The 26,468-nt window shown below is 50.2% G+C and overlaps 2 protein-coding genes across 7 annotated transcripts; one reads left to right on the top strand and one right to left on the bottom strand.

The window, feature by feature from the left end:
• Positions 1–7: 7 nt before the first annotated feature.
• LOC125956116 (uncharacterized) lies at positions 8–5,216 on the bottom strand. Of its 2 annotated transcripts, XM_049687682.1 has the most exons (5): positions 5,198–5,216; positions 1,569–1,818; positions 1,280–1,408; positions 669–1,212; positions 8–592 (listed from the first exon to the last, which is right to left on the bottom strand). In XM_049687682.1, the coding sequence occupies exons 2-5, from the start codon at positions 1,583–1,585 to the stop codon at positions 206–208; spliced, it is 1,077 nt and encodes a 358-aa protein (XP_049543639.1). In that variant the 5' UTR covers positions 1,586–1,818; positions 5,198–5,216; the 3' UTR covers positions 8–205. The 2 variants fall into 2 exon arrangements, with proteins under 2 accessions (XP_049543639.1, XP_049543638.1); XM_049687681.1 differs by lacking the exon at positions 5,198–5,216 and having other exon boundaries at positions 1,569–2,056.
• On the top strand, positions 2,361–24,620 carry LOC125956050 (serine-rich adhesin for platelets). 5 transcript variants are annotated; one of them, XM_049687526.1, is made up of 5 exons: positions 2,361–2,818; positions 7,719–11,413; positions 11,507–12,163; positions 12,257–21,327; positions 21,425–24,620. In XM_049687526.1, the coding sequence occupies exons 2-5, from the start codon at positions 8,451–8,453 to the stop codon at positions 21,517–21,519; spliced, it is 12,786 nt and encodes a 4,261-aa protein (XP_049543483.1). In that variant the 5' UTR covers positions 2,361–2,818; positions 7,719–8,450; the 3' UTR covers positions 21,520–24,620. The 5 variants fall into 5 exon arrangements, with proteins under 5 accessions (XP_049543483.1, XP_049543485.1, XP_049543484.1 ...); XM_049687528.1 differs by lacking the exon at positions 2,361–2,818 and adding an exon at positions 2,848–4,527; XM_049687527.1 differs by lacking the exon at positions 2,361–2,818 and adding an exon at positions 2,848–4,569.
• Positions 24,621–26,468: the final 1,848 nt, after the last annotated feature.

Below are 26,468 nucleotides of genomic sequence, written 5' to 3'. Positions count from 1 at the left end.
AGATGAATATCATGTCCTTTCCGAACTTTTTTAGCATATAAAGTATAACAATGTTGAACCCGTCATTCCTACCCGTGCATGCCCTCACACACACACGCACGTTAGCCACCGTTTTGGTTATTCGAGGTAAATTGTAGGTAGAGAAAGTGTGCTGTGGTGGGTTTGGAGGCTTGAAAGCGGCGAAACAACATGTGCGTTTGAGAGCCTAGTGCGATGGCTGGAACGTTGGTTCCCCTTCGAATGTGCAGCCGGAACGTTTAATAATTTCCCGCGCAGTCCAGATGCCACACTCGATGCAGGTATCGATCGATCGCTTTTGCACGAACTGCGCCAGGAAACCACCGACGAACGCGTCGCCTGCTCCGTTCGTGTCGACAATCTCTTCCGTCGGCAGCTTCTGCACCGGGAACTCGCGTATACTGGTACCGTCGAACAGGAGCACCGGTTCGCTGCCCTGTGTGATGATCACCAGCCGGTTCGGAAGCCTACTGGGGGCCTTGCTGATGTTGTGCGTCCAGCCGGCCAGCTTCAACCCGATGCTCTTTAGATCTGTATCACCATCGAAGAACACATCGCCTACTGCGCGCGCCTCCTGCAAAATGAAGAGCGAAGAAAAGCGAAGCATATAACAGCAGCCATTCGAGCTCTCACAGCTTATGAACACCAACCGTCTCATTGCCGAACAGCACATCGATAGATGGCATCACTTCACGGAGATTTTCTTTGTAAAACATCGGCACGAACGGAGCGCTGAGATTCATGAGCAATAGCCTCTTGCTCTGACTGTTATCATCGGCGGCACGCGTGAACGTCTCGACGAACTGTACGCTCTCGAAACTTGCAGTGAAGAAGAACCCGGATACGTAGAAATATTCGGCCTGCTTCAGATACGCCACGTTCCGATCCGATTTCAGCTCCTCGCAGCTGAACTCATTCGCGGCGGCCAGATTGGCACACAGGCTGCGCTGTGTACCGGTGATCAGCACCGCACAGGTACCGCTCGGTTGCTTCGTAGTGCGCTGGTACTGCGCATTCACGCCGCTTGCCGTCGCCCGCTCATCAAGGATGCGCCCATAATCGTCGTTACCAATGCAACCGAAAAACAGCGCCACGCCGGGACGACGTATCACCCATTGGGCAACGCGCAGCGAGTTTTGCACACTGCCCCCAGCAATGTACTCCGCCTTGTACTTGTCCACCAGCTCCTTGTAGCTAGAAGCAAGCAGAAGAAGCATTTATCATCTCGCACCAGCGGTCGGTCGGTGGTCGGTGCGCTTACAGTGGCATGTGTTTCTCTTCGGCGAGAATGGCATCGTTGGGCTTGAGGTCGTATTTCTTGAGCAACTCGCCGTCCACAACGGCCGAAATGTCCAGCAACGGGTTGCCAAGGCCAATGATCAGATTATCTCTACAAGGAAATGAATAAGAAAGAAAAAAAACCGTCGAGATGTATGAAGGGCAGCGTGATAAAGCGAGCTGTTTTGTTGCCAGCTCAGGTCGCCACCCCGAGGTTATCATCAATCAGCCAAGAGCGCGGTTCCGGCGACGCCGCTCCGGTACCCCCTTACCTTAATTCCGTCGTCATGGTGATTATGTAAAGAAGTCTTAACTGCTCTCTTTGCACTACCGAATCTCTGTGCTGCCGCTAAACAATGTAAGTATCATTCGGAAGGCACAATATATCGTTGACGGCGACCACGTTGAGGATGCGGAACCAACTTTCTAAGACCACGAGCTCGGGCAAGACAGGGTGGGAAAGCGTACCGCACAGGAGGCTATTAATAAACGTAATCGCGGTCGCGTGTGCGGGATCTACAACTGTCCGAGATGAGCGGAAGGATGATAATAAAAGGCGAGATTCCACAACTCTTGGCCGTCGGGGTCCGGTGTTAACCGTCGCTGTTCCGGAAAAAAAAACACGGCTGGACTTTTCCAGCCTATTTTTCCAACGGGAAAGACGGCGGGAGTAGCAAGCGACTTGGTTTTGTGTTATCACGCAGGAAATGGTTAAAAATGCTCAGAGTTTCGCAATTTTACATGAATTTTTGAATCGATCTCTAACCTCACACCGCGAACCAAAACAGCGGCACAGTGCTATGCAGGCCACTTTTAAGCTTACAATTCTGATTTTGTATGAAAATTTTGCCTTTTTATGAGGAAAATGCTCATATTTTACTGAACATCACTGTCGTTCGTGCTTCGAGCCGCGGAAGTTTTGACTCCTGGATTCTGTTTAAACACCTCGACCTCGGCAGCAACAGCTCGAATCGATGAAACGACGAACTGCAGCGTTAATCGAGGAATCGAGCAACTTGCGGCCATCTTGGGTTTTAGGTGTATGTGCGTGTTTGTGTGTGCAAGCAACCAAGCAGCAGCAAGTCCGGAGAAGGCAATCTTTTTCTCCCAGCAATTATTTGAGTTTGTTCGCGCAGCAGAATATTATCTATCGTGAATTAGAGTTTTCGGGTGCAGCAGCAACAGCAAGATGCCGTACCAACAGTGACCGAACCCAGTGTGTGTGTGCGCGCGCGGGTTTTTCCTTTTTCCCAACCGCTGGGAACAGGAGAGTTTCGGTTTCCGTCCGTCCGTCCGTTCATCGGTCATCGCGACCTAATCCGGAGGGTTTCAGTGCGGCGGTTCCTCAAGTGAAAAGAAGGGCCAGAAGCGAAGGGGAGTCCCCGTGGATAGGAGCGGCAGCAGCTATTGGTTCTACTACCCATCGCGAAAGCCGCCCGAGAACCGCAAAGAAGGTGGCCGCATCGGCAGCCAACGTACGGTGCGGGCATCGCGCATCGTCTACCGTTCGGGCGTAGCAGTAGTAAGTAGTCCGTTTCCTTGATTCCCTTTGCCTTCCGCTGTCCTGCTGTCCAGACCGTAGCAACGGTGGCAACGGTGGCAGCGACAGTGAGCTAGCGGCCGTCTGTACGCGGAGAAAAGTTCTCGTTTTACGACGGAAGGAAAAACCCTCGGTCAAACGTGGGAGCAGTGGGTTGGTTTGGGGTTTTCTTTCGCGCGGATCGCGTCGATATATTCTCGGCAGTAGAAGGGTTATATTCCGCGCGCCTTACAGTGTGCCGTATGTGTGCATCGTGTGTGCGTGTGCCTCCGTGTGGCTATGTGTGTGCGTGCGTGCTTGTGAATCGCGTTTGTCGCGTGCGTAGCAAGAAGGGAAAAAAAGACGAAGAATCTGCGAGAGTGGACGTTTAATGACGATTGAAAACTACCACCCAACACAAATCTGTTCATAGGTTTTTGGGCGAATGTGTTGGAAGCCATCAGCGGAAGTGGAAACGACGGTGGATGGCGTGGCGGCGCAGCGAGATAGGTGCTTCATCAGAGGCATCGATCTTCTCGTGCTGCTGCTGGTGTGTTGTGTTCGCAGCAGGCAGACATTTTTTCGCTCCCTCCTCTCCTCATCGCTCTCTCACACTTCTTCTATTTCTCTCACTGTGGTCGTTTCTATGAAATCTTTGAATTGCTTTGACGTCGTCGTCGTCATCGTCGACCGTTCAGGCAGTCCAGGCGAAAGGCATTTGTGCAGTGGCAAACCTTTTCCACAAGGCATACATCCTCCCATCTGGTCATCTTTTAATCGATCTGCTCTTCGTGATTTTCTGGGGTGCTTTGGCTTCGCAATTAGCCATTTTTCGCCTGCTCTGCCCCCTTGTTGTGCTGCATCTCCGTAAACACACACACACTTAAGCGCGCGCAGAGCGATCGCTGCGCCCTCTATGTTTTGTCACCCGGAACTAGCGATGCGGCTAGTGTGCGTGCAATGATGGCGCCAGCCCACGCATACCATCACTCGTGGCGTGTAGAGAGCGCGATGGTGTTTGTTTGTTCGAGGAAGAGACAGAAAAGAAAAGAAAAAAACAAAAAGCGCGACACGCGAAATATGCTCGCGGTTGGTGTGCGTGAGGGGGCTATGTTGCAATCTCTCTCTCTGTCTCTCCTCTTTCTATGCTCTCCATGCTCTGGCACCTTTATATGTTTGGTTTACTTCACTTTGCTTCCTTTTCTATTTCTTGTGTCCTCCTTTTCCACCGAATGACCTTTTTTACATTTCGAATGAAATCGCTGCTCCTCCTATGTTACTTTGACTGTTGCCTAGAAAATTGTCCGTTAGTTTGGCACTCAATCTAACTACCATAACTGGAATGGTGCACGTTTTAGCTGGGCTAATTACGAGCGAGATGCATAACTTTCTTCATTTGTAGGGACCGTCAATAATATCGTATACCGGAACAGCAACGAAGACCACGAAGACGTTTCATTCGAATTGTCTACGAGTACTTGATGCAAAGAGGGCACCCTTGAATGCGCTATGATCAGTGGTGATGGCGAAGGGGCAACCCAGCGCGCCTCAACGATCGATAGACATCCACTTCGATTGGCGAAAAAATAATGGACGAACAATCAACCCCATAATGCCATCGATTCACGAAAGATGCGTGGAGAGAAGGATTCGATTATGCTCTCCGCGTTTATACGAAAAGCGGGAAAAGAAACTGCTGCCATCACCACCCAGTAAGGTTACAGCGTGATTACCGATGGTACAATGCCAGGCTGGTGAGAAACGTAGGGAGGGGGGATTGGAAAATGCCACATTTTTTGAATTTTGTTTTTTAGTTTTGTTGGTAAATCGCGCATTGCCCGTTGGGTTTCGTGTGTTGGTACACCGCCGACAGCGGCACGGTGCGACAGGGCACGGATTCGACGCACGTACTACGTGAGCATCATCACAGAGAGCACAAAGAGAATATGGTGGGATGCTGGCAAAGAGCATCGCTATTTTATCTCACCCAACATTGGCAGCGCACCGCCGTGCGCTGTGGTGGAGCACAGTGACGGACGGCGAGATGAAACGCTCGCACAACACACACACACAGAGTGCACACGACACGCGCATCGTGTGGCTGCGCTCTTTGGTCTCGCACGAGCGGATGTTATTATGGTCCATCAGCATTCAGCATCAGTGATCTACGCGCCGAAACCACCGAAATATGTGTCCCACAATAATGTGTGTAACGTCGCTCGAAACGGAAACGGTGGGATGTGATACGGGGAGAAGGGCGAGTGTCCGGATGCTCACCATCTCGGGTACTACGTTTTCGTCCAAAGCTACGGAGATTCGTCGTCGGTGGTGGCCTTCGCGATTATCATGAGCATGATTGCTTCAATTTGCTGGTAGCCGTACCACGCAGTGGCAACGATACGCACGGCGATCGTGCACACACCATCTCATCGTGGCTGGTCGCTATATCGTTAGGATGCTCTCTGATATACGAGAAAACAGGCATACACTGCACACTAGGCCCGCACTGCCACTCGCACTGTTCTATTATTACGCAACCGCGAGCAATCTGAGGAACGACGAAACGATCCTCCCTCCTCACCCGGAAGTTCCTTTTTGTTTCAAAGGCGTCTGTTGTCGCAGTCGGCTGGGGCAGAGGATAGCGCTCTGCAGATGCTCGATGCAGAAACAGATGTAGGAAGGGCCACGTCGTGCTCTAATAACAACGAGATGTTCAAGAATCTTTTGAGCGTTCATTTTGTTAACGCTGAAATGTGATCCATTGAAAATGGGTATGAAAAACGTAACGTTCGCGCACCTTTTTCTTTTCGCCAAGTGCCAAGTGCCAGTTGTAAACGTAGCGCGTTTTCCTCCGCGTTCTGTCACTTTCGGTGGCAGAAAGGTTTGTCAAAAAAGACGCTTTTTCTCGCGGTGCCATTCTTCTTCCCTCGGTTTTTGGTTTGCGAGCATTTTTCTGAGATGCTGCAGTGCAACTGGTTTGATACATCGTAAGTTTTCCCAATCAATATCGGAACACATTGGGCACACGCTGCAGCGAGGAACTCCCTTTTCACAGTGCACTGTGATTGCCCTTTCATAACGGATTCTAATGAAATCGCTGGGATAAGTACGATGTGTGAGGATAGGACTGTCGACCTAGTAGGGAAAGTAAAATTTTCAGCTGGTCCAAGGTACAGAATATGTTTGGCCTGGGAGGCAGTACATTTCATCGCCTGTTGTACTGGGTAGGGGGAATTTCAGGTAGTGGGTATAAATAAAGGGTGTACAGTGATTTCCACGGAGCGAAACTCTACGGTTATATGTTTAGTTCTTGTAGTGCGGTGCGCGCGTGTGGTTGACGGTGGGTGAACACTTTGGACCGTGCTCAGGATCCGTGAAGGCGAATGATTCAGTTTCCTGAGATTTCCCGTGTCGAATGCGAAACGTGAAGCGCGTGTGCTGGTGGTTCGTGCTGCTTTCCGTGGAAACAACTTTGAGTGAGGAAATGCATTGTGAGCATCATCGATTCTGATTAATACTGGGAGAGGATTAGCTGGAAGTTCACGAATCCGTTAAGCACGCGTTGCACGTTGAAAAATGAATCCATTGCCACTTCCTCGCGCGTTGAAATGTGTTGCGGAGCAAAAAATGCTGTGTGCCGCCATATTTGTTTTGTGTTTTGCTGTCGAACGAGTGCTCTCACCAACACAGGCGCGCTGGATTTTTTTTTTGTGCGTACGGTGCGTAGAAGCTTCGCTAAACGCGGATGTGTCAGAATTTATCGCCTCAAGGCAAGCCTGCCTGATGTATGCTGATCGTTCGTCGCGAGTCTGAGCACACGGAACGGAATAATAAATCCCCTCCTGCTGCTCGGCTGTAGGAATGTGAATCGCCATGACACCTTGGTTGGGATGCTGTTCTCCCGTGTGCCCCGAAAACGTGTGCGTGCTGAGTGGAAAACGGTCAGAGGTGGTGCGCGGCTCTTTGTTTTGTGTTTCTGTGGAGCTAGAATTTAGCAAAACCAGTAGCATCGTGTGTGTGCGTGGAGAGCCACATTCTTGTATGATCAAACGTCAAGCTATTTATTGACCACGATTGTGCGCATACTCCAACTTTCTGGTTTGGTTTCATTGCGAGAGGCTGAGAGATTCGCGTTGTGTGTTTGATCTACCGCCGCCAGCGCTGTCTTCGGTGTGTGTTTTGTTATGCTTCAAACCGGAATCGAATCGTGCGATTGCGCACAAGAGAGCGTGCGAGAGCGAAAATTATCGAGAGAGAGGGAGAGCGAAAGAGAGGCGATGAATTCCGTTCGTTTGTAGCTTGCTGCTTGTTTGCTTTGGTTGGGCGCCTCTTGGTGCATTTCGGTATGACGCAGTAAGAGGGAGGTCGATGCGAGATTGGTGGTTGAGCAAACAATTTCCATTTGAAATTCTCGTTTGTCGCTCTTTCGCGTTCCAGCTTAGTGGCGATGCGAAATTGCCCTACAGGCCTACACCAGCTATGTGTCGAGTCGAGGCGATTAGATCGTAATTAGACTCTGTCGATTCGCGTTTTTATTTTATTCATTTAAGTAGCGAATTACTCAACGCACAGCACAAAATACGGTCGATGACAGTACAAGATACTGACTACAGAATACTCCGATCGAGGGTGGAAATGTCGATAAACATGCTGAGAACGGGAAGATGCGAAAGGCGAGTGCGCATGTTTGTTATTCGCATATCCTTTACTTTGCTATCACCTCTTCCATCCGCAGGATTTTAGACCGATCAGATCTTTACCTCTCTCTATGGGTCCTCACTCTCGCTCTCTTACTTCAAAGAGAATATAGATGCAAAATGCTTTTTTCTTAGCACTATTGTTATTATTGTTTGTTAGTAGGTGGAATATTTGTTAATTTTCATTCTCTCTCTATCTCTTCCAGGAAGTTTGCTATGAAACGTTCTGACATGGCCTACGCGCTGTCAGTAGAATCCGACGAACGCGAAACCCATCTTCCCAGCGATATCATCATTGATAGCATCGTCAGGTGTGATCCATCGGCACCGGAGGAGGCGCTGGATTGGGTTGCCGAAGGAGCAGCCGTACTAGCATTAGCCGCAACATCATCATCAACGTTACCATTGACAATTGATGCACAAGAGCAGAACGAGTATCAGCGACTCTTGTGTTTAGAAGAAGAACATCCGCAAGTGGTATATTTCGCGCGAGGCACAAAACCTTATCTAGCATCGTGCTACGTAGAAGCAGAGGTGCTCGTAGATTGTTGCCATTATCCTCGCCATAGCGGTGAAAAGGACGACAATTGGGGTGTCTGCTGCAGAGCACCACATTAGCCGCAGATCGAATCGTAACGGTGAAGGATTCGTGTACAAAGAGAACGTGCAGCGAAAATCAATTGGGAACTGTAAAAAATAGCTCAAACAAGAGTGTTGTTAACTCTTAACGTACGTACCGGTTGTGTGTTAAGTGTAGTGTGTGGTGTAGAGGTGGAGTAGCGGGCCGCCCTTAAACGCGAACGGCACGCCTGAACACACGACTGTTCCTTCTTTAGTAACAGAGTGTAGCAGTTATTGATAGATGTGTGCTGTGGAAGTGATTGGAACGGAAAGTAGACGAACTTTGTGTGCCGCAGCAGCAACGAAAAGCAAACAACATGTCTGCTGCTTCCATGAACAGTAGTGCCAGCAGTAGCAGCAACAGCAACAGTACGTTCAAGAACAGCGCATCAGGTGAAGGCAGCAATGCCAATGGAGGAGGCAGCAACAGCAGTAGCGGTTGTGGAAACACGGCCTCTTCACCAGCAAATATCGTGGTTCTCGAAGGTGGGCCCGCTGCCATTCAACAACACCATCAGCCCCATCATCTGACCAACCATCATCATTTGATGGATAGCAGCGACGTGGTGACTGCGGCCGCCGGTTTGCAGCAACTCTCGAACGCCGCTAATGCAATCAAGCTACGCGAGTGCGCTGTACAGTATTCTAATTTGATCAGCTATGGAAGCAACATTACCAGCAGCAACAACAGCAGCAGTAGCAGCAGCAATAATAGTTTTAGCAACAATGGCAACATTTTAACCAGTAGCAGCAGCAGCATCAGCAGCACTAGTAATAGCAGCAGTAGCCATAACGCTCCAACGAGCAACAGTATGAACATGCTATCACAGCAGACGAACGTGTCCGATGCTGCAGCTAGCGGCGTTCCCCTGGTAACAGCGGCGGCGCCAACTGGTGGCTCTCTCGTACAAATGCTTGGCAGTGCAACAATCGTCTCGAAAGCCCATCCGCATCATCAGCAACCGGCACAGCATGCCTTTCCACAACAGCAAACGTTTAACTACATCGATGCTGCTGGGAAGAACTTTAATGTGCTCACGTCAACAGGTGCCAAATTGGGCCCAAGTGCGAAATTAATCGGTGTGCCGTTTTCGAAGATGAAGAGTATTGCCACGACAACTTCCAACCAAACGCAGCCGCAGGTTCAGCTCCAGCAGCAGCAGCATCCGCAACACATCGTAGTGTCGGCTACCGTCAGCGGTGGCGGTGGTGGTAGTAGTATGTCAACAGCACCAAAAGCACCGGGCACGATGGTACACAAGTTGACCGTTCCAAGGAACATTCAGCTGTTAACACGGATACCATCGAGCAACAGCAACAGTAATGCCACTGGAGCAGGGAGCACAACGAGTACCGTCACTACGCTCAGCAACGGTGGTCGGATACTGCAGACGCAAACACAGTATAACACGCTGCAGGACACCGGTGGAGGAGGCGCAGGGCCAGGTATTGGAGGGACGACGACGGCGACGTTTGATCTTAAAAGCATTGTTCCAGCAGCTCACTCCGTGAAGCCTGTACCGGTAACGAGCAAGAACAAAGTCAGCCAGAATGCTTCGCTCAAGTTGATGCAACAAAACGCAAAACCCCTATCGACTGCAACAGTCACGCTTCAGGGCAAGGGGGGACAGCAGCTCCCGATGTCACAGCAAATCACCGGAGGCACGGCGATGGTCAATTTAAGTCTCAAAGCTGTACGAAGTGGCGTTGGAATTGGCACGGCGTCAGGAAAATCTGGTGGTGGTACCATCACTCTTCCGACCAGCAATGCCTCAACGTTCTATATGAAGGGTGGCAACGTGGTAGTTTCTAATGGTAACGGAACTGTATCGCTCCAGCAACCACTTATTTCATCGCCACACTACACTACTACCCCGCCATCGGTGCAAACGACCGTTAGTTTTCAGCATCCATCCTCGAATACCATTCAACAGCATCATCATCCGGCGACAATGATGGTACCCACGTCGGCAAGTCCACAGCAGCCTTCAATGGGGGGAGGGAATGTAATGGTGGCTACGAACACCACCTCTTCTGGAACTGTCAAGTTCTCCGCCAGCGCTCTGCACGGATTGGCGAAGCTATCGACGCCGGCTGCCACTGGGAATGGTGCTGCTAGTAACCTGCTGAAAACGACCAAAAATCAATTGATTCAAATACATCCACACCACCAACAGCCACAGGTGTCGGCATCGTCTCCTGCAGCATTGTCACCGTCACCACACTTCAGAACGCAGTCACCAGGATTGACGGTTGGCGGTGGCAATACTGTTGGTAGTGCTCCTCTCATGATTTCCACCTCGGGAAGTACCGGTAATGCTGGCGCACAGATTGTCCTTCAGCAGCACGGTACACCGATGATGCTTGTGTCTAGCGCCGCAGGCAGCTCACCGACGACGTCTTCTACGGCGACGATAGTGGGAAAGCTTGGTACAGCAAGTAGTCGCTACCCGAATGTATCTTCCGCAAGCTTTTACACTGTTTCCACGTCAGCGTATGGAGGCGGTGTGACCACGATGACCACAACGAGCGCTACCAGCACCACTACTCATGGTCACAAAGGTCTCAGCAATCTCTACACAGCAGCAGCTTGTGTTGGTGCGTACGATCAGCAGCAGCAGCAACAGCAACAGCTTACACAACAACAACATGATATGGTCACGAAAATTGTGACTAAAAGTACGACTACGACTGGTCCTACACCAAAGGTGACCCCGAAGGCTGCTTCTGGTGCTAACCGTACTCGTCACAATAGCGTTTCACAGTATCAGCAGAATCAACTACAGCAGCAAAATCAGCAGCAGCTTCAGCATCATCTTGCGTCCTCAAATCCCGTATCGTCGGCTAGCGCGATCAAGACCTCTTACGTAGCGGTTGAACATCAGCAACAGCATGGAAGTACAGCAACTGATCAGCAACAGGCAGTAGCGTTGACTAATCATGTCGGATCACCTGCGTACAACCAGCAGCAAACCAGTCACACTCGATACTTGTACACGTCCTCGCCTTCCAAGCCTTCACAGCAACAGCAGCAACAACAGCAACAACAATCAAGCGACACAATCGGTAACGACACCGGTTACTACAATGGACAATCCGACGAAACGTTCATGGCCCGCATCCTGCAGAGTTTGTCGAAGAAATCGGCGGAAAGCGGATTGCATGGCAATGCACAGTACACAGCTAACGTGCCATCGGTTCAAAACCGACACAACCAACAACAGCATCAACAGCCTGCGTATGAAGTGCAATCGTCAGCAGTAACAGGAAGAAGAATGAGGTAAAGATCACCAATGGAATGAAGTAGAGGTTGCCTCGTAACACATTCTGACCGCTTTTTTAATACTATTGTTCGCTTTCTTCTCTCGTACAGCATATCGAACGAAGGAACCATTGTCCTGGAACCAAGTCAATCGATACCCACCGCTCCGGATCCAGCAGTAACGGCAGAGTACCGGGATGATGAAGATTTGCATAGCGTTGAGGTGCGTCCGGCACCGATCGATCCATCCAGTGGTCGACTGGCCGTGTTGCAGGCGATTATACTGGATCATACCTATTGCATCCCTAACTCATGGGGTGTAGCGGAACAGGGGCTACTATGCGGATCTGTTGCATTGCAACACCAACAACAGCCATCGATGAACCCACCGGCAGCCCCCTCACCTATGCCACCGATGAATGCGCTCATTCCGATTGGCAGCGGTCATATAGGGGTGGCCTCACCGGTCGCTACAGGATTACCAGTGGCGCAACTAGCCAAAGGATCCTCATCGCTGTCAGGCAGCAATAGCATGTACGAGTATTTGTACCAGGCGAAAGGAGGCCTCTCGACGAGCCGGCCTACCGATGACGATGACACGCAGTCCATCATCAGCAATGGTTCGCGATCGGGTGCCGGTCTCGATAACGATCTCGGCGAAGAAACAGATACGGCACCCGAATGCGAGGGAGAGGATGATTCGGTGACGCGTTGCATCTGCGATCTGACACATGACGATGGTTACATGATATGTTGTGACAAGTGCTCGTAAGTATCTCCGTGCTGTTTGTGCGTGTTATAGGATTGTAGATCTTGTCACTAATTCCCCTTCTCTTTATGTTCTTTTTTCGAATCCTTTAGCGCCTGGCAACACGTGGACTGCATGGGCATCGATCGTTCCAACATTCCAGATGAATATAATTGCGAGCTATGTCAACCTCGGCCGGTGGACAAGGTACGCGCACGTCAGCTTCAACTGCACAAGCGCAAAGAACAGAGCCTGTTCTTGGCCAACAACAATGTTGTGAGTGGGACAACTAGTTCGTCCACCACCGGGACAACAGGTACACTAGCCGCGAGTGGTGCAGATGTACAGCAGATGTTGCTACCACCATCAGTATCATTGACCGGTGGGAAAGGTAGTGGCCACCATGCGTCCTACCACGCACAGTACAACGATCTACATACATCAAAAGGAGCAGGAGGAGCCAACAGCAATAGTGTTTATAACCAGCATGGTGCATCGCATCATCAACACTTCAATAGTGCGGCGCCGGGAGGCGGTAGCGGCGTGAAGAGTGCAAAGAAATCCCGCTCATCTGGCGCAGGATCGCGCAAAAAGTCCGACAGCATTTCGTCCAACTCGTCATCTTGCTCGTCATCGACCATGATGCCGTTTGGCAGCAGCAACAACAGTCTGGCCATACCAGCATCGTTGGGTGGTTCGCTTATGAATGCACCTCCGGCACCGGGTGGTGCTGCATTTCCGCCATCTTCCTCGCACCATTCCCACACAAACGATCGAATGATGCTGGTGAGCGGTTCTGGTACGATCGGAGGGGATGCATCAGGAACAGCAAGCGGTGATATGCCTTCAACTATGCTTCTAGCCGCGGCCGCCGCCGCAGCGGACCGAATGGGAACAATCGGATCGTCACTGAACTGTGATAGTATGAACAATGCTGGTGGAACTCTTGTCGGACCAGGTGGTATAATCAGTGGCAGTGGAAATGCAGTTAGCGGAGGAATAACGAAAAAGCTGAGTAAAAAGGCCGAAGCGGCACTAAATCGAAGCAACAATACCACCAGTGGGAAGCGCAACAAGGAAGGGCTACGAAACAACACTTTGGGTACTGGTGCGAAACCATCGAAGAAGAAATCGAAGAGCGCCGAACAGAGCACCGAGAAGCTGACCAACATGATACGTACCTGGATCGATAGCTACGAGTGGGCCTCGACGAACCATTATTCACCAGAGCTACGTGCAAGGCTGCAAGCATTCGCCAAACAGCAACACTCACAGAACCCGCTGCTGAACGACAACAGACTGTTGGTCATTCCGGGGTCTGGTGCATTGCCACCACGGTGTACAACGGTGCCACATGCCGGCGGCAAAATACTGATCGGTACGAGCGATATTGAACCGCGTACACCCATTATAGAGGTGCGTGGCAAGTATATGCTGACCAGTCAACACAAGCAGCTACAATCGCTTTTCAATATGGCGGCGAATGGGAAGTTAAGTCAGAACAAGAATGCAGGCCCGTTCCTGTTCCTTTACCAGCTGCCGATGACGAGCGCCGGTGGCAGCGGAATGGAACTATGCGTCGACACACGCACCTACGGAAATGACGCACGCTTCGTGAGGCGTTCGTGTCGTCCGAATGCCGAACTGCAGCACAGTGTGGAGAAGGGTGTGGTGCATCTGTATCTGGTGGCGACGACCAACATCAAATCGAACACGGAAATCACAATCCGGCATGACGAGCAGCTAATTCGCCGGATGGGCGGTGTGGTCATTCTCACGCACACGACCGTCACGAATGTGTGCGCCTGCGGGTTGATCAAGGATTGTGCCTACTCTGCGCAGCTTAGTGAACCAACTCCATCGCAGGGCGCGATGATCGGCATCGGAAGTGCTAACAATGGGCTACCATTAAGTAACAGTGCCGGGGCGGCAGTTGCACCAACCACTCCGACTAAAACGAGCAGTTCCACTCGGCTAGGGGCTCAGGCATTGAAGCGAAGCGTCAGTGAGATAGGAACGATTGGAACCGGAGGAGGAGCAAGTACGGAGCCACCGGTTAGAAAGTCCGGCACAAAGAAGTCGCGCAACAACAGTACCAGTCGCGGATCCTCCTCATCGTTGTCATGTTTCGGAGGAAGCGTGGAAAATGCGGCATCGGCGGCGATTGGACGCAGTCGCACCACGAGTGGTAGTGGAGGCGAGCATGGTGAGGCCGCTTTTCCCGGTGCTCTCTCTCCGATGATGATGCCGGAAGGACTGATGCCATCGCAATCGCAGCTTTCCACCATTCCACCACCATTGATTCCCCCTGCACATCTGCAACAGTTGCTTCAACAGCAGCAGCAGCAGCAGCAGCATCACCAACAGGACTTACAAGGCGCTGCCTTGGGCAGCGGTCTATCGGGAGCATCTGCCAGCCACCTTGGCAATGGTCCATATTTATTCGGAGTAGCAGGAACTGCTGGTGGCCCTCCAATCATGGCTTCTCCTCAACATCCCGCAGCAGGCATATCAGGCTCATCACCTTACCATTGTTACGATATGAAATCTCCATTACGATCGCCGCAACCCCATAGCACCAGCTTAACATCGACGACGACCGCAACGGCACCAATCGTACTTCCTGCGGGCGTTCCACAACCACTGACGCTCCCTTACCATCCGCTTCATCAGCAGGCAATAGCAGCTGCTGCGGCAGCCAACTCGCCGGCTAGCTCACCGATCAACAAGCAGTCCTCGCCAGGAGCAGGAGAAGTAGCTGTACCAGGACCACCAGATGCGGCAGCAGCTGCCCTCCTAGCCATGGCTGCTTCCGGTGGACCACGGATGAACCTGACCGAATCGCTGACGACTGTTGGTACTGTCACTGCCGGTGGAAGCACAACCAGTAACACAGAGCACGGTTCCCGGTTGGAGTTGATACAGCAGCAACAGCAACTGCACCAGCAACAGATTCTTGAGGATGTGCTCAAGATACAGATCAAACCTTCGCCACCAACGTCACCGATAAAGCAACCGCCGTCACGTCGTGTTTCGCTTCTGCTGTCACCGACGAAACCACCGGTTGTTGCTCCGGTGGCGCTGGCAGCCGCTTCTGTTAGTGAAACCATCACGGAACGAAAAATGACAACGAACGACACAGAAGCGGCCGTGGGGATGGTGGTTCCAGAAGTGAAACAGGAACTACCGGATACCAAGGAAGAAAAAAGCAAGGAGGAGATGGACGAGGACGACAAATTTGAGCTGCTGCAGTGTAAGGAGCAGATGATGAAGTTCGATTCACCATTGTCCGAGCACAAGCCTCTGGTCGAGCCAGGGTCGTTTGATGTGAAACCGGAAGAAGACGCAGAACAGAAGCAGTCTTCGACGGTCACGAAAGACGGTAACAACGAGATCGTCAAGCGCGAACTGTCTTCACCAGTAATGGGTCACGAAAGGAAGCCGTCTGCGGTGGATCAGTTGTCGTCGGCGAGCAGTCGAAGTGGGGCTGGCTCATCGGTTCCTTCATCACCCCTAAAGCGCCTGCAATCTTCGCAGCAGCACAACAGCCACTCGTCCGTGCACGGGCCATCCTCGTCGTCCTCGTCATCCGGATCGGGTCACTTTCATCAACAGCCAAATCATCATCCGAAAAGCAACAGAAAGACTAGTGGATCCGGTGACGGTGGCAGCGGTGGCAGTGGTGTGCGGACAGAAAAGAAGGCCACATCGGAGAAGCCTAGCCGTAAGCTGACACGTGAGGAGCGCAAAATGGAGGCAATCGTGAAGGCGTTTGCGAAGATGGAACAATCGCAGCAACGCAAACAGGAGCTCAAGGAACAGCGAAAGAGTGGTGGTGACGGTAGCTGTTCTGGCACCGGTGGTTTTGGCGGCATCAGCGGTGGTAGTGGGAAAAGGCGCAGTATTTCCACTTCAAATACCACCTCAAGTGCGTTGATGAGTGGCAATGTGTCCGACGAGGGCACACTCGATAGTTCCTCGTATGGTGACATTGGTAGCGGAGAAGGAGGTGGTGCTAGCTTCGAGGGGCGTATCGTCTCACCGGGTGCCGTGACCTCTGGTTCGGCTCCATTTCTGAATTCTTCTGGAGGATCGGCAAGCAGTAGTGGGAGCAGTAGCGCCGGTGGCAGCAAACGGAAACGTTCGTCCGTGCTCGGTGGTAGCAAATCCTCGAGCTCGTCCTCCTCGGCCCGGTCGAAGAAGAAAAAGAGCAAAGCGGTCAGCCAGCACTTTGCTTCCTCGACGCAGCAGCGCCGTAAGAAGCTCGCAGCGGCAGCAGCACGTTCCAAATCGAAGTCGAAAACGACCGACCAGCAGGAGCCTAAGCAACAGCAGCAGTCGTCGCAGCTACCGAACGAAAGAGTACGAACGCTGGCGGATGATCAGCATTCAATGAGAGACCAGTATGATAAAGCTGCCGAGCTACTGCTAACCTTTTCGCAATCTGCTAGCAACGAGGCGGTTGTCGGCACCACGACTCACCATCACCACTTGCCGGTTACAATGTCGGATTCTGGTTCCGGTGTCGGCACTAGTGCCGGTAGTGCGAACGATGGGGGCAACCTACCGCTACTCAGTTCCGCTTGCATGCTTATAGAGGCAGCCGTTGGACCACTTGATCATCTATCCGGTTCACAAGCACCCGCGATAGGTTCTCCGTCTTCGGATTCGGTTGGCTCTTCACAGCTGGCATCGCATGTACTGCAGCAACAGGAGCAACGATCGGTTCAATCTCCCGGGGCTGAACCACACTATAACCTGCAACCATCACATCAGTCGGATTTTAAGTGTCCTGCCAAAGCGAAAACGAAGAAAAGCATGAGCCGTGAATGGCTCAGTTCGGCCGCGGCAGCAGCCTCATCATCGTCGGTCACGGAATCGGACGGTTCGATCTACTCGTCACCGACGGTAGTGATCGGGGGCGATGATAAACAGCCAGGAAACCCCTCGGAAGGTGGCAGTGAAACGCTGGTGGAGGCTACTACTAACAGTGGTGGCAACATACTGATAGCGGCCAAGAAGGTCGAAGAGTTTATCCTTCAAAACTCCTTGGTCCCGTCGCAGGACCTGGGTAAGTGGGCTACACCTACTTCCACAATGTCCCCGGCGGTCAGTAATGAAATGAGTGGATCGGGCAACAGTGGCGGATCAGGTGGAGCTGGAAGTTTCGTCACATCAACCAGCAGCAGTAGTAGTAGCAGCAACACTGCAGGTCCGACGGAGAGTGCCGCGGTAAAGAAGCGCTGGTTGCGTCAGGCTATCTCGGAGGAAACAGACGAACATCCGACCGGCGGTAGTGGGCAACATTCTTCGTCATCCTCATCTTCTTCGCCTCCCCCACCGAACGGATTCGCAACGCCGCTCAAGAAGCGCCGGGTTGTACGTGAAACCCCTGCTCCGATTGCCGTCGTGTCTGATCAGCAGCAATCCCAGACTCCATTCGTTTCCTCAAACTATCCGGATGGCAGCAGCGGCGGTCCTGATGCATCGAGCAACAGTACCACCGAGAACCGATACTGGCCGGATCATCCGCGATCATCAACGGCAGCAGCGACCACGGTGGAGAAACAGGCGATGGATCTGTCCCGTGCAGCGATGCCAACTGGGCCGGTAAAGATGCTTACACCGCTGCATTTTGCCGATCCGGGCCCGTTATTGCCACTGCCGCGGGCCAGCCCTACTACACCGGTACAACCAGCAGCAGCAGCAGCATCGGGTACACCGCCGCCATCACTACCAACGGTACACCAACATCATCATCATTCGTTGTTGCAACAGATCCAACATCATCATCGGTCGCATCCGCAGCATCATTTGTCACATCCACATACAATCCCGCTGGAAATGGTAACCGGTCAGTTGCAGTATGAAACTGCGGCTACCGGTGCGATGCCGACTTCTTCGGACGTTACTCAATCGGTGACAGTAGCGGCGGGGACTCCACCGATGGTGGTGATGGTGCCGGAAGTCGTTAACTCACAGCTGGCTACTGCTGAACGGATAGAAGAAGCATCTGAGCTGTACTTGCCGGCGTCGGCGCAGTATACACAGCAGGAAGAAACAGTATCAACAGCCACTGCAGAGGTAGAGGTTCCAGCAGAACCATCGGTAACGGCTGAGGAAGGTACTAAAGAAACAGCTTCTTCTTCGGATGTCCCGGATGCGGCATTCGTCGCTGCTCCAGTAACACCACGGAGCAAGGGAAGCCAAAAGTACATAGCGATGGATATGGTGGACGTGGAAACGGCCAAAGAGGATCAACAACCGGTATTGAAAATGCCATCGCAAGAGAATATAAAATTGACGGAGCAGGAAGTGCCAACGGGAGTAGTGGAAGAGATGAATGAGGATGCCATTGTCGTCGAACAACAAATGGAACAAGTGGAAATTACTACTGAGACGGTACATGATCATGAAGAACTGAAAGCAACGGAGGAGGATGAGAAACTACCGGAAAAGAATTTGGCAGCAGTATTGTTGCCGCCCTCATCATCGCCTGTGGCTGAAACGGGAGAGAAGACGGTAGTAGAAGAAGAGATAATCGACAAAACGGAAGCTTCCGAAGACACGCTTTTGGTAGAGGAGATCATTGATGACCTTCCTCCCAGGGATACTTCGTCGCCCCTTCTAGCAGAGGAAGTGGAAGTGGAAATACAAAGCGAAACCATCGAATTGCCAAAGAAGGATGAGAAGGACATGGTGTATCAAGGGGAGGACGATGAACATGAGCACGAGCTGCAGTCATTGACAGATGATGAACAGAAGGAGCTCAAGTACTGTGAATCGGAGGAAGAGGCTGCAGCGGCGGCTCGCCGCGGATCGCTATCCGTCGCCGATGCCCTGAACACTTCCATCAGCGCGTCATTGTCCTCGACGTTCGATGAGATTGTGGAGACGATTGTTGAGGAGCAGCTAGCGGCCATTGATCAGGGCCGACCGATCGGGCAACCGAATCTCGATAACATCAGTAGCAGTGAAGAAGAGGATGAGGACGACGACACCGATTCGGCGTTGCTGGGAGGAGCGAAAGACAGCAAGAAGGACGAGCAAGGCGGTGTGTCTATCGAGCAGGAAATGATGCAAATGATGTCCGAGGAAACGGCAACGACTACTGGAGCCGCTGGTGGAAATCGATCATCAACGACGATGAAAACGAATGCCGCCAACGCCGTTGTCGCAGCCAGTGGCCGCAGGATAGGCGGGCCGGACAATCGGACATTGATTACGCCTTCAGCTCGTGTCACCGCCAATGGAAAGGACGTAGAAGACGGGAAAGACCATCCCTCAGCCACCAAACCAGCATCGTCGTCCTCGGATCGGATCGGCGAGAAGAGCGAGCAAAATGAGCTGGAAGATCTGCAGAAAGTGATTGCTTCGTTTCACACGGAAAACATCATGAACCTGATCTCGCGCAATCGCAGTAAATCGAAGAAAAAAGGAGCCAGCCTTACGCCCCCGGACAACAGTAGTGTGGTCGGTCATCATCCGCCACCGAAGAAGCAATTGAAGCTCAACTTTGATCTTAATTGTTTAAAGGAACAGAACCAGGGAACAGAAGCACCATCATCAGCAACAGCAGCAATAGCAGCTATCAGCACCACCATACCAAAGGATGCACCGGCTGCACCATCGAGTGTCACCGTCGTAAGCCAAATTCCAACCGTCCTGCAGGCTACTCTGCCACCATCCTCGGTGTCCGTGTTGGCCTCTTCGACCACCCTATCGCCTGCCGTTGCCGGTGCCATTGGAACCGGATTGTTAGGGGCACCGATTCCGTCAATCACCACCTTCGGCTCAGAACCGATCCGGTCATTTTCCACGCTACGCTCGGATCCAATTACCCCCACGGTTGGCGTAGGTGGCCATCTGAGTACCCTCGGTGCTTACCATCTGCCACATCATACCCAGCCGTCACCAGTAGCAGCAGCTCCGCTGCGGAACTCAGTTTCTTCGATGTTCAACGATTATCCATCATCGTCGAGCGTCGTTGGCATTATCGGCAGCAGCAGCTCCTCCGGTGTTACCTCATCCGGAACAGCGGGTGTCGGCGGTATCTATCAATATCGCTCGGAGGTTTCCAACTTGCTGGAGCGTACGATGCTCGCACATCGCACTGCTGCCGCCGCTACTGTCTCGGTCGATCGTCCAACCAGCTTTTCGACGCTTGGCTCACTGTCCGTCTCACCATCGACCCTAGGGAAACCGACGCTTCTCTCTGGCATTACGGATCCGATGACGCCTACTGCAGGAGTGACGACGGTGCCAATTGCTGGAGCCATAGCATCAGTCGGAGGTGTAGGCAGTGGTGCGAGTGCGAGCACAGCGGCTACAACCGCGATAGGTCACTATCCGAAGATATTCACCAAAACGGCCAGCTCGGATCCACGTCTCAATCCGGCCTTGTTGGCGGCTGGCAGCAGCACCGAATCGGCACCGGGTGCTCCCGGTACATCCGCAGCTGCAGCAGCGACACCGAAGCGTAAGCTCTCACTGACAGAGTATCGCAAGCGGAAGCTACAGACCAGCACCAGTACCGACGGTAGTCCAACGTCCAGTAGCTCGGTGAGTGGCAGCGCATTATCCACCGCCACAAGTCCCCCATCTGCTTCTGCCATAACTATGAGTTCGATTGTGTCGTCACGGCTGCTCGGTACTGCGATAACGAATCGGCCAGGAAGGGAAGAACCAACGATTGGCGGTAGTAGCACTACTGTAGCAGCATCGATGACGGCAACTGGTGGTGGAGGAGGAAACGGGTCGTCCGCGGTTAGCAGCACGATCAGTAGCAACGACGTGAGCAGTTCTATTAGCCGCGAGCTGGAGCTAGAGCTGGAGCTGCAGGATGATACCGACAAACCGTCCGGTGATTCGAATTCGAAAGCTACACTAAGCAGTAGACGTAATAGTGTCATTAACAACACGATCGTTACTAACACTACTGCGCCAGGATTGAGCAATGGCACAGCAGCAGTATCAGCAGGAGCCGGAATTGGTGTGTCGTCAATGGTTGGAAAAGACGGTAGAAAGGTGACCGGAGGCGGAGGCGGTAGCAGTAGTAGCAGTGGGGCCACCTCTCCAGAACAAAACAATCTGCATCATCACAACCTTCATCATTACAATCACAAGCATCATCACCACCACCACCACAATCACTACGAGGCTCTTGCATCGGCAGAAGAGATAAGTAAGTAACAGAACGGCGGCCTTTCTTATACCTTGACCAAACTCCTCGATCACCTGAAAGCTAATCGATAATGTTCTTTCTCGTCCCATATCTTCAGCAACTACCTTCAGTGCCACACCGACACTAGCCGAACTGCGTAGCGAGGGCGGAATGTCGGCTGAACGATTAAAGTCCTTGAAGTACTTCCCGTAGAAGTCAGTTTGAACGGAGATCAAAATGCATTCTTTCGCTGTTCGGCGGCAGCAACAGCAGTAGCAGCAGCAACAGCAGTAGCAGCAGCAACAACAAGAAAAGCTATGCTCCACCATCAACTTTTCGCTGTTCTTGACATGCAGGCCGTGTCACGCGGTTCCTAACACTATTGATAGCAGCAGCAGGTTTAGAAAGAGGAATCGAAACAAAAAGTATCTACCATGGAATGTAAATTTGTAGAAAAACAAACGAAGAAACGAAAGCATGCGTAACACGTAACAGCGCTTTCGATTTTTGTAACAAAATGTGGTCCACACTTTATATAGTGATGTGTTTCGTTGGGTGGTTTTTCGTTTTTTCTTCCTCCCTATACGTGCGTTATTGCGAGGCACTTGCCTTGTGAATATTGATGCTTACAATTGCAGGAGGAATTGTCGATCTGCCATTTAATTTTTACACTGGAGTAGTACCCAGATTGAATCAAAAATGTACGGCGAAAATCAAACGAATCATCACGGTAGCAAATGGAAAACCAAACAAAATAGAGTACCACAGATTCCGCGACGCTCCATCTAGAAGGGCACGGGAAACTTCATTAAGGAAGGATGCTAATAGGAGAATTGTTTCATGAATTTCATCCCTAGTTCATGTTAAATCTATCCACCTGTTCCCCCAGCAACTTCATCGTCACCGCGTGCGCTATCCTGGCGCATACGATTCTCGAATGCGGAACACGCGAACTGCAGTGGCTCGCAAGAAGAAGGCAAAGAAATCCGAATTTAGATGCTAGGAAGCTAGCGCGCGCCTCTCTTACGAAATGAACACAATCTTTATATCTTCTTACTCGTTCTTCTGCGTTTATTAATTCGTTTGTTAAGCGTTTAGTTTGCGAGATGCGATATTTATAAGTTTGGATTAGCAAAGAAAGAGGGACAGGGTTACGATATGAATTTGGGTTGGGGGACGACAACGTTCAGAAATCCACTGTAGGTAGACACACAGTGTGGTACGAATAATAGTATGTTATTATTATTATTATTATTATTATTATTTCTTATTTAAATTTCAAATTGATTATTTATATCAACCTACCTTTGGTCACTGATGGTTTGAATAAAAGATTCGCCATTCGATTTAGAAGCTAGAAGGTATATAGTGATATATACACATATAGGTGTATATATACGATACACGGCCTTATTGGTTCTATTACGCTGCTATACTTTCTTCAGAACAATATTTTAATTTTATTATTAGAAGCTCTGCCTTTTTGGGAATCGTTTGAAGTATAACAGATCGTTTAGAATGGCGTGTTCCGTTTCGGGTTAGTTGCTTAGTTACATCCTCACACACCGTTACTATTCATTCCTTGTCAACCACAGATACGCACACACACTCAGTAAATCAATCAATCCAGTGAATGAACCAGTTCAAAGAACACTGCGTGCTCCAATAAAGCGTAGTGTTGGTGTCGATAATGATGATGATGAAGATGATAATGCAGGTTGGAATCCTTGGAACATTCGTAATAACACGGCCGAGGACAAAAGAAACGAAGGGAGGATATTTGTGGTAGAAAACGGCGAGGTGGGGAGCACACAACGAACGAGGACAGGACATCGAAATGGAGATTTAAGGTTTTAGATTAGTTCGTTCCATGCAAAACATCACCCTACCATCAGCCATTCTCGTCCGTTATGTTGTCGATTTTACTGGGCTCCTATTTGTGACGCCAGACCCTCTTAGAATTGCCGGAGGAAACAAGAAAAACCTAAAACTGTGGACACCTGTCACAGTAATATAAATATATAAAAAGATATTTGTTAGCTGCATATGGCATCATTAGAGTGAAGTGTAAATGAAATTAAGTAATCTTACAATTGAAGATAGCGAGTGAATAGTACTCGATGTGGTGACACTTAGAGGTCGCGCTCGGTGGTGCTGCCCCGGGGTCATTGTGAATGTTTTAATCTACTTCTTTTTTTTAATACTTAAACAGCAACACATTGATGTGTTGCTAGGGAGATATGTTTTTTATATTGATTTTTTCATGTAGTGCTATATATACATATATATATATACTTCTATAAATATAACTATATATATTGTACATGCATCTATGTAACATATAACAAGGAGAAAAATGATAATTTAACACAAAGGAGCTCCTATACAAACTAGCAAATACTGTATAATGAGATGAATGGGCGAAAATGAATAAATGCGTGAAGAAATTTGTACATTTGTTAAAAACACATGATAATTTTAAGAGATTGGGCAAGAACGAGATAAACTCGCATACAGCTCTCATTGTCGCGCCTTCTACGCCTAGCAACGGAAGTTTCTACTCAAACCCTCTCACTCATCACCTCCCTCTCTGATGTGGCCATGGTTGTGCGGTAGAAAATGTGCGTGTGTGAGCGCGCGTGCGTTGTGTGCGCGTAAACACGTGTTAGCCTACTGAGAGAGTCGCTTGTTCTGTCCTTTGGATTGGGAGCTCTGTAAACTTAATTCATAAGAAGACGCGAAGCGTTATACAACAAAAATTCGACTCCCTTTCCATCAAATGGAGGCCTGAGACCTGTGGTGTGTGCGGAAACACCGCGTGCGACCCTAGCGGTCAAGCGTGACCATGGAATCAAACAATAGAAACAGGACGGACCCACGCAAACGTGCACGCGCAAATGCTCGTGTGCAAATGCAGACACTATGAAGAGCAAACAAATGATAGTAGGTAGTAATGGGTTGGTAAATGGAGTAAGCAGGCTGGTCGAGATGAGGGAGGGGTATGAGCAGAAGAAGGGATACGAGAGCAAATTCTGTTAAGCAGGCAGGAAAAAGTTAAGGAGGAAAGGACGTGGCTGCGATGTAACCTGTAAGAAGATTTACCTTTGTCATTTAAAAAAGAGGCAAACCGGGGCCTGAAAATGGGAATGGAGCATGTAAGAGAGTAAGTGCAGTGGATGAAAAAAAATTATCAAAAAACAAATGAAAACTAATTTAAAATTTAAAAGAACTTGTTTGGTGTAACATAGATATTGTTACAATCCGAAAATTTCTTTGTTCGACACTAACGAAGGAGGCCCCGAGAATGCTTGAAGGGTCAGTCAACTGAAGATTCGCCTACTGTGCAGCGGATACAGCAAATACAGCGGATAATGTCCTCAGGTAGGTTACTCGTCAATCCAATTCGAGAAGGCTGATGCGTCCCGTGCCGGTCTGGAACGCTGTGTCCGATTTCTTTCGCAGAAATTGAATGCACACATGCATTCCGTTACTCACATGCTTAGTAAGAGTTGTGTTATTAATTTTTATTAATAATAATATTATTACTGGTTTTTGTTTGGCTTTTATGTTTCGAGTGTCTGTTTGTGTATGTGTGTTTGTTTATTCGTTTGGCTCATCACCATGTCGGCATTCTACGTATCATTGTCGTAATAAGGATTTCTTTTCTTCTCCAATCGTTACGGCAGCGAATCCACACATTTCGTGGCACACCTGAGACAGTGTGAGAGAGCACAACAAAAAATGCACATCAACCTCTCCGTCTTATTTTCACCTAGAATCACGATTCCATTCTCCCCATCCCGGGTGCCATTTTTATGTGTACTTCCTTTCGCTGGATAGTTGACAACTGGGTTCGGTTTGTTTGGTGTGGCAATGATTGATGTAATGCTTTCGCTTTCACAAAAGTCCAAAAAGTTGGTAGACCCTCTTCAGCCAGCAGCTCATAAAATATTTCGTTATTTCGACTCCCTACAACGGGAAGGCTGCTTAGTAACCAATCCAAGATGCCAGCGTGGTGGTTCTGTCGATGCCGATGGTGCAAACCGATGGTTTTTGTGTTTGTTTGAAAACGATTGACCACAAACGTTGTTGGGATCCAAATATTACTCTTATCTTGCACCTCTGTTCCGTCCGTTGCTATTGTTTTGAAATTTAATTCAAAGCTTAAGCATTAACCATCTCACACAAGCCAATACTTTTCTACGTGCAGGACGAGGACGAGTAATCCATTGGGTGCACACATCGGAGCGCGCCATGTTGACGAGTGGGCGCAAGAACAGTTTGCTCCCAGTACCATCCCGGGCACAGGGTCAATAAAGACGCCATACTACTAATATAACGATTGACACTTTCATAGTTAACCAAATTTCACATAATTCACCACATAGTAGTAGTAGTAGTAGTAGTAGTAGCAATAGTAGTAGGCTTTTTTTCTTTCTCAGCCCTTTTCTCTCCACCTATTTCTTTGATTTTGTTTTACTTCGATGCATTTGCGTTTCTGATCGAGCTCAGTATCTGCGTACCATTCCCCATCCCCAAAAGCAACCCTCACCAGTCAATATGTGCGTGTTTAGTTTCTTTTCTTTTCGGTTTGCCTAACGATGTTTTAAGATTTTATTTGTGCGCCTGTTCACACGTACCAACCTCCACACCGTCGGTAGCCTTCGCGCCATAATGCACGGCTTGAAACCGGACGGAGACAGTCCCTGCCCCTCTCCTCACTTTTGCACAAAGGGCAAAGGATACTTAGAAAGTGATAGAGAACAGTTGCCAAAAACCCGGGGATACACCCTCCGATGACCTACCGATACCCTAATTTTGAGTTTCACTGGACGAGGCCTACTTGCGCGGGAACCGTTTTGAGCGTAAATGGTTTTTTTTTGTTCCAAAAATGATCATCACTGTGTGCGTGGCTTACAGGCGGTGGGTTTGGGATTTAATCTAATCGCATCAGCAGCAGCGTTCAAACGTAGTTGCGTACTAACAGAGGACCTACTTAGCATAAACCGTAGCCAGAGGGATTTGATTAAAACCAAAACGGAAACAGGCTTGTGGCGTACACACAGGCATACGTCGCATACCGCATGGCTATACAGGGTCTGGAGATTAATCCAGACAATCGAGTACTCATGCTAAATGCTTCAGCTGTCTGTAACACAGCA

Source organism: Anopheles darlingi, chromosome 3, assembly GCF_943734745.1.
Source record: "Anopheles darlingi chromosome 3, idAnoDarlMG_H_01, whole genome shotgun sequence".
Classification (NCBI taxonomy): domain Eukaryota; kingdom Metazoa; phylum Arthropoda; class Insecta; order Diptera; family Culicidae; genus Anopheles; species Anopheles darlingi.
This window is presented reverse-complemented; position numbering and strand designations above follow the sequence as displayed.

Coding starts and splice junctions, on each gene's coding strand:
- LOC125956050 (XM_049687526.1), top strand. CDS start 8,451: ATGTCTGCTGCTTCCATGAACAGTAGTGCCAGCAGTAGCAGCAACAGC. Junction 11,414..11,506: donor GTAACAGGAAGAAGAATGAG/GTAAAGATCACC, acceptor TCTCTCGTACAG/CATATCGAACGAAGGAACCA. Junction 12,164..12,256: donor ATATGTTGTGACAAGTGCTC/GTAAGTATCTCC, acceptor CGAATCCTTTAG/CGCCTGGCAACACGTGGACT.
- LOC125956116 (XM_049687682.1), bottom strand. Junction 1,213..1,279: donor GAAGAGAAACACATGCCACT/GTAAGCGCACCG, acceptor GCTTGCTTCTAG/CTACAAGGAGCTGGTGGACA. Junction 593..668: donor TGCTGTTCGGCAATGAGACG/GTTGGTGTTCAT, acceptor TTCATTTTGCAG/GAGGCGCGCGCAGTAGGCGA.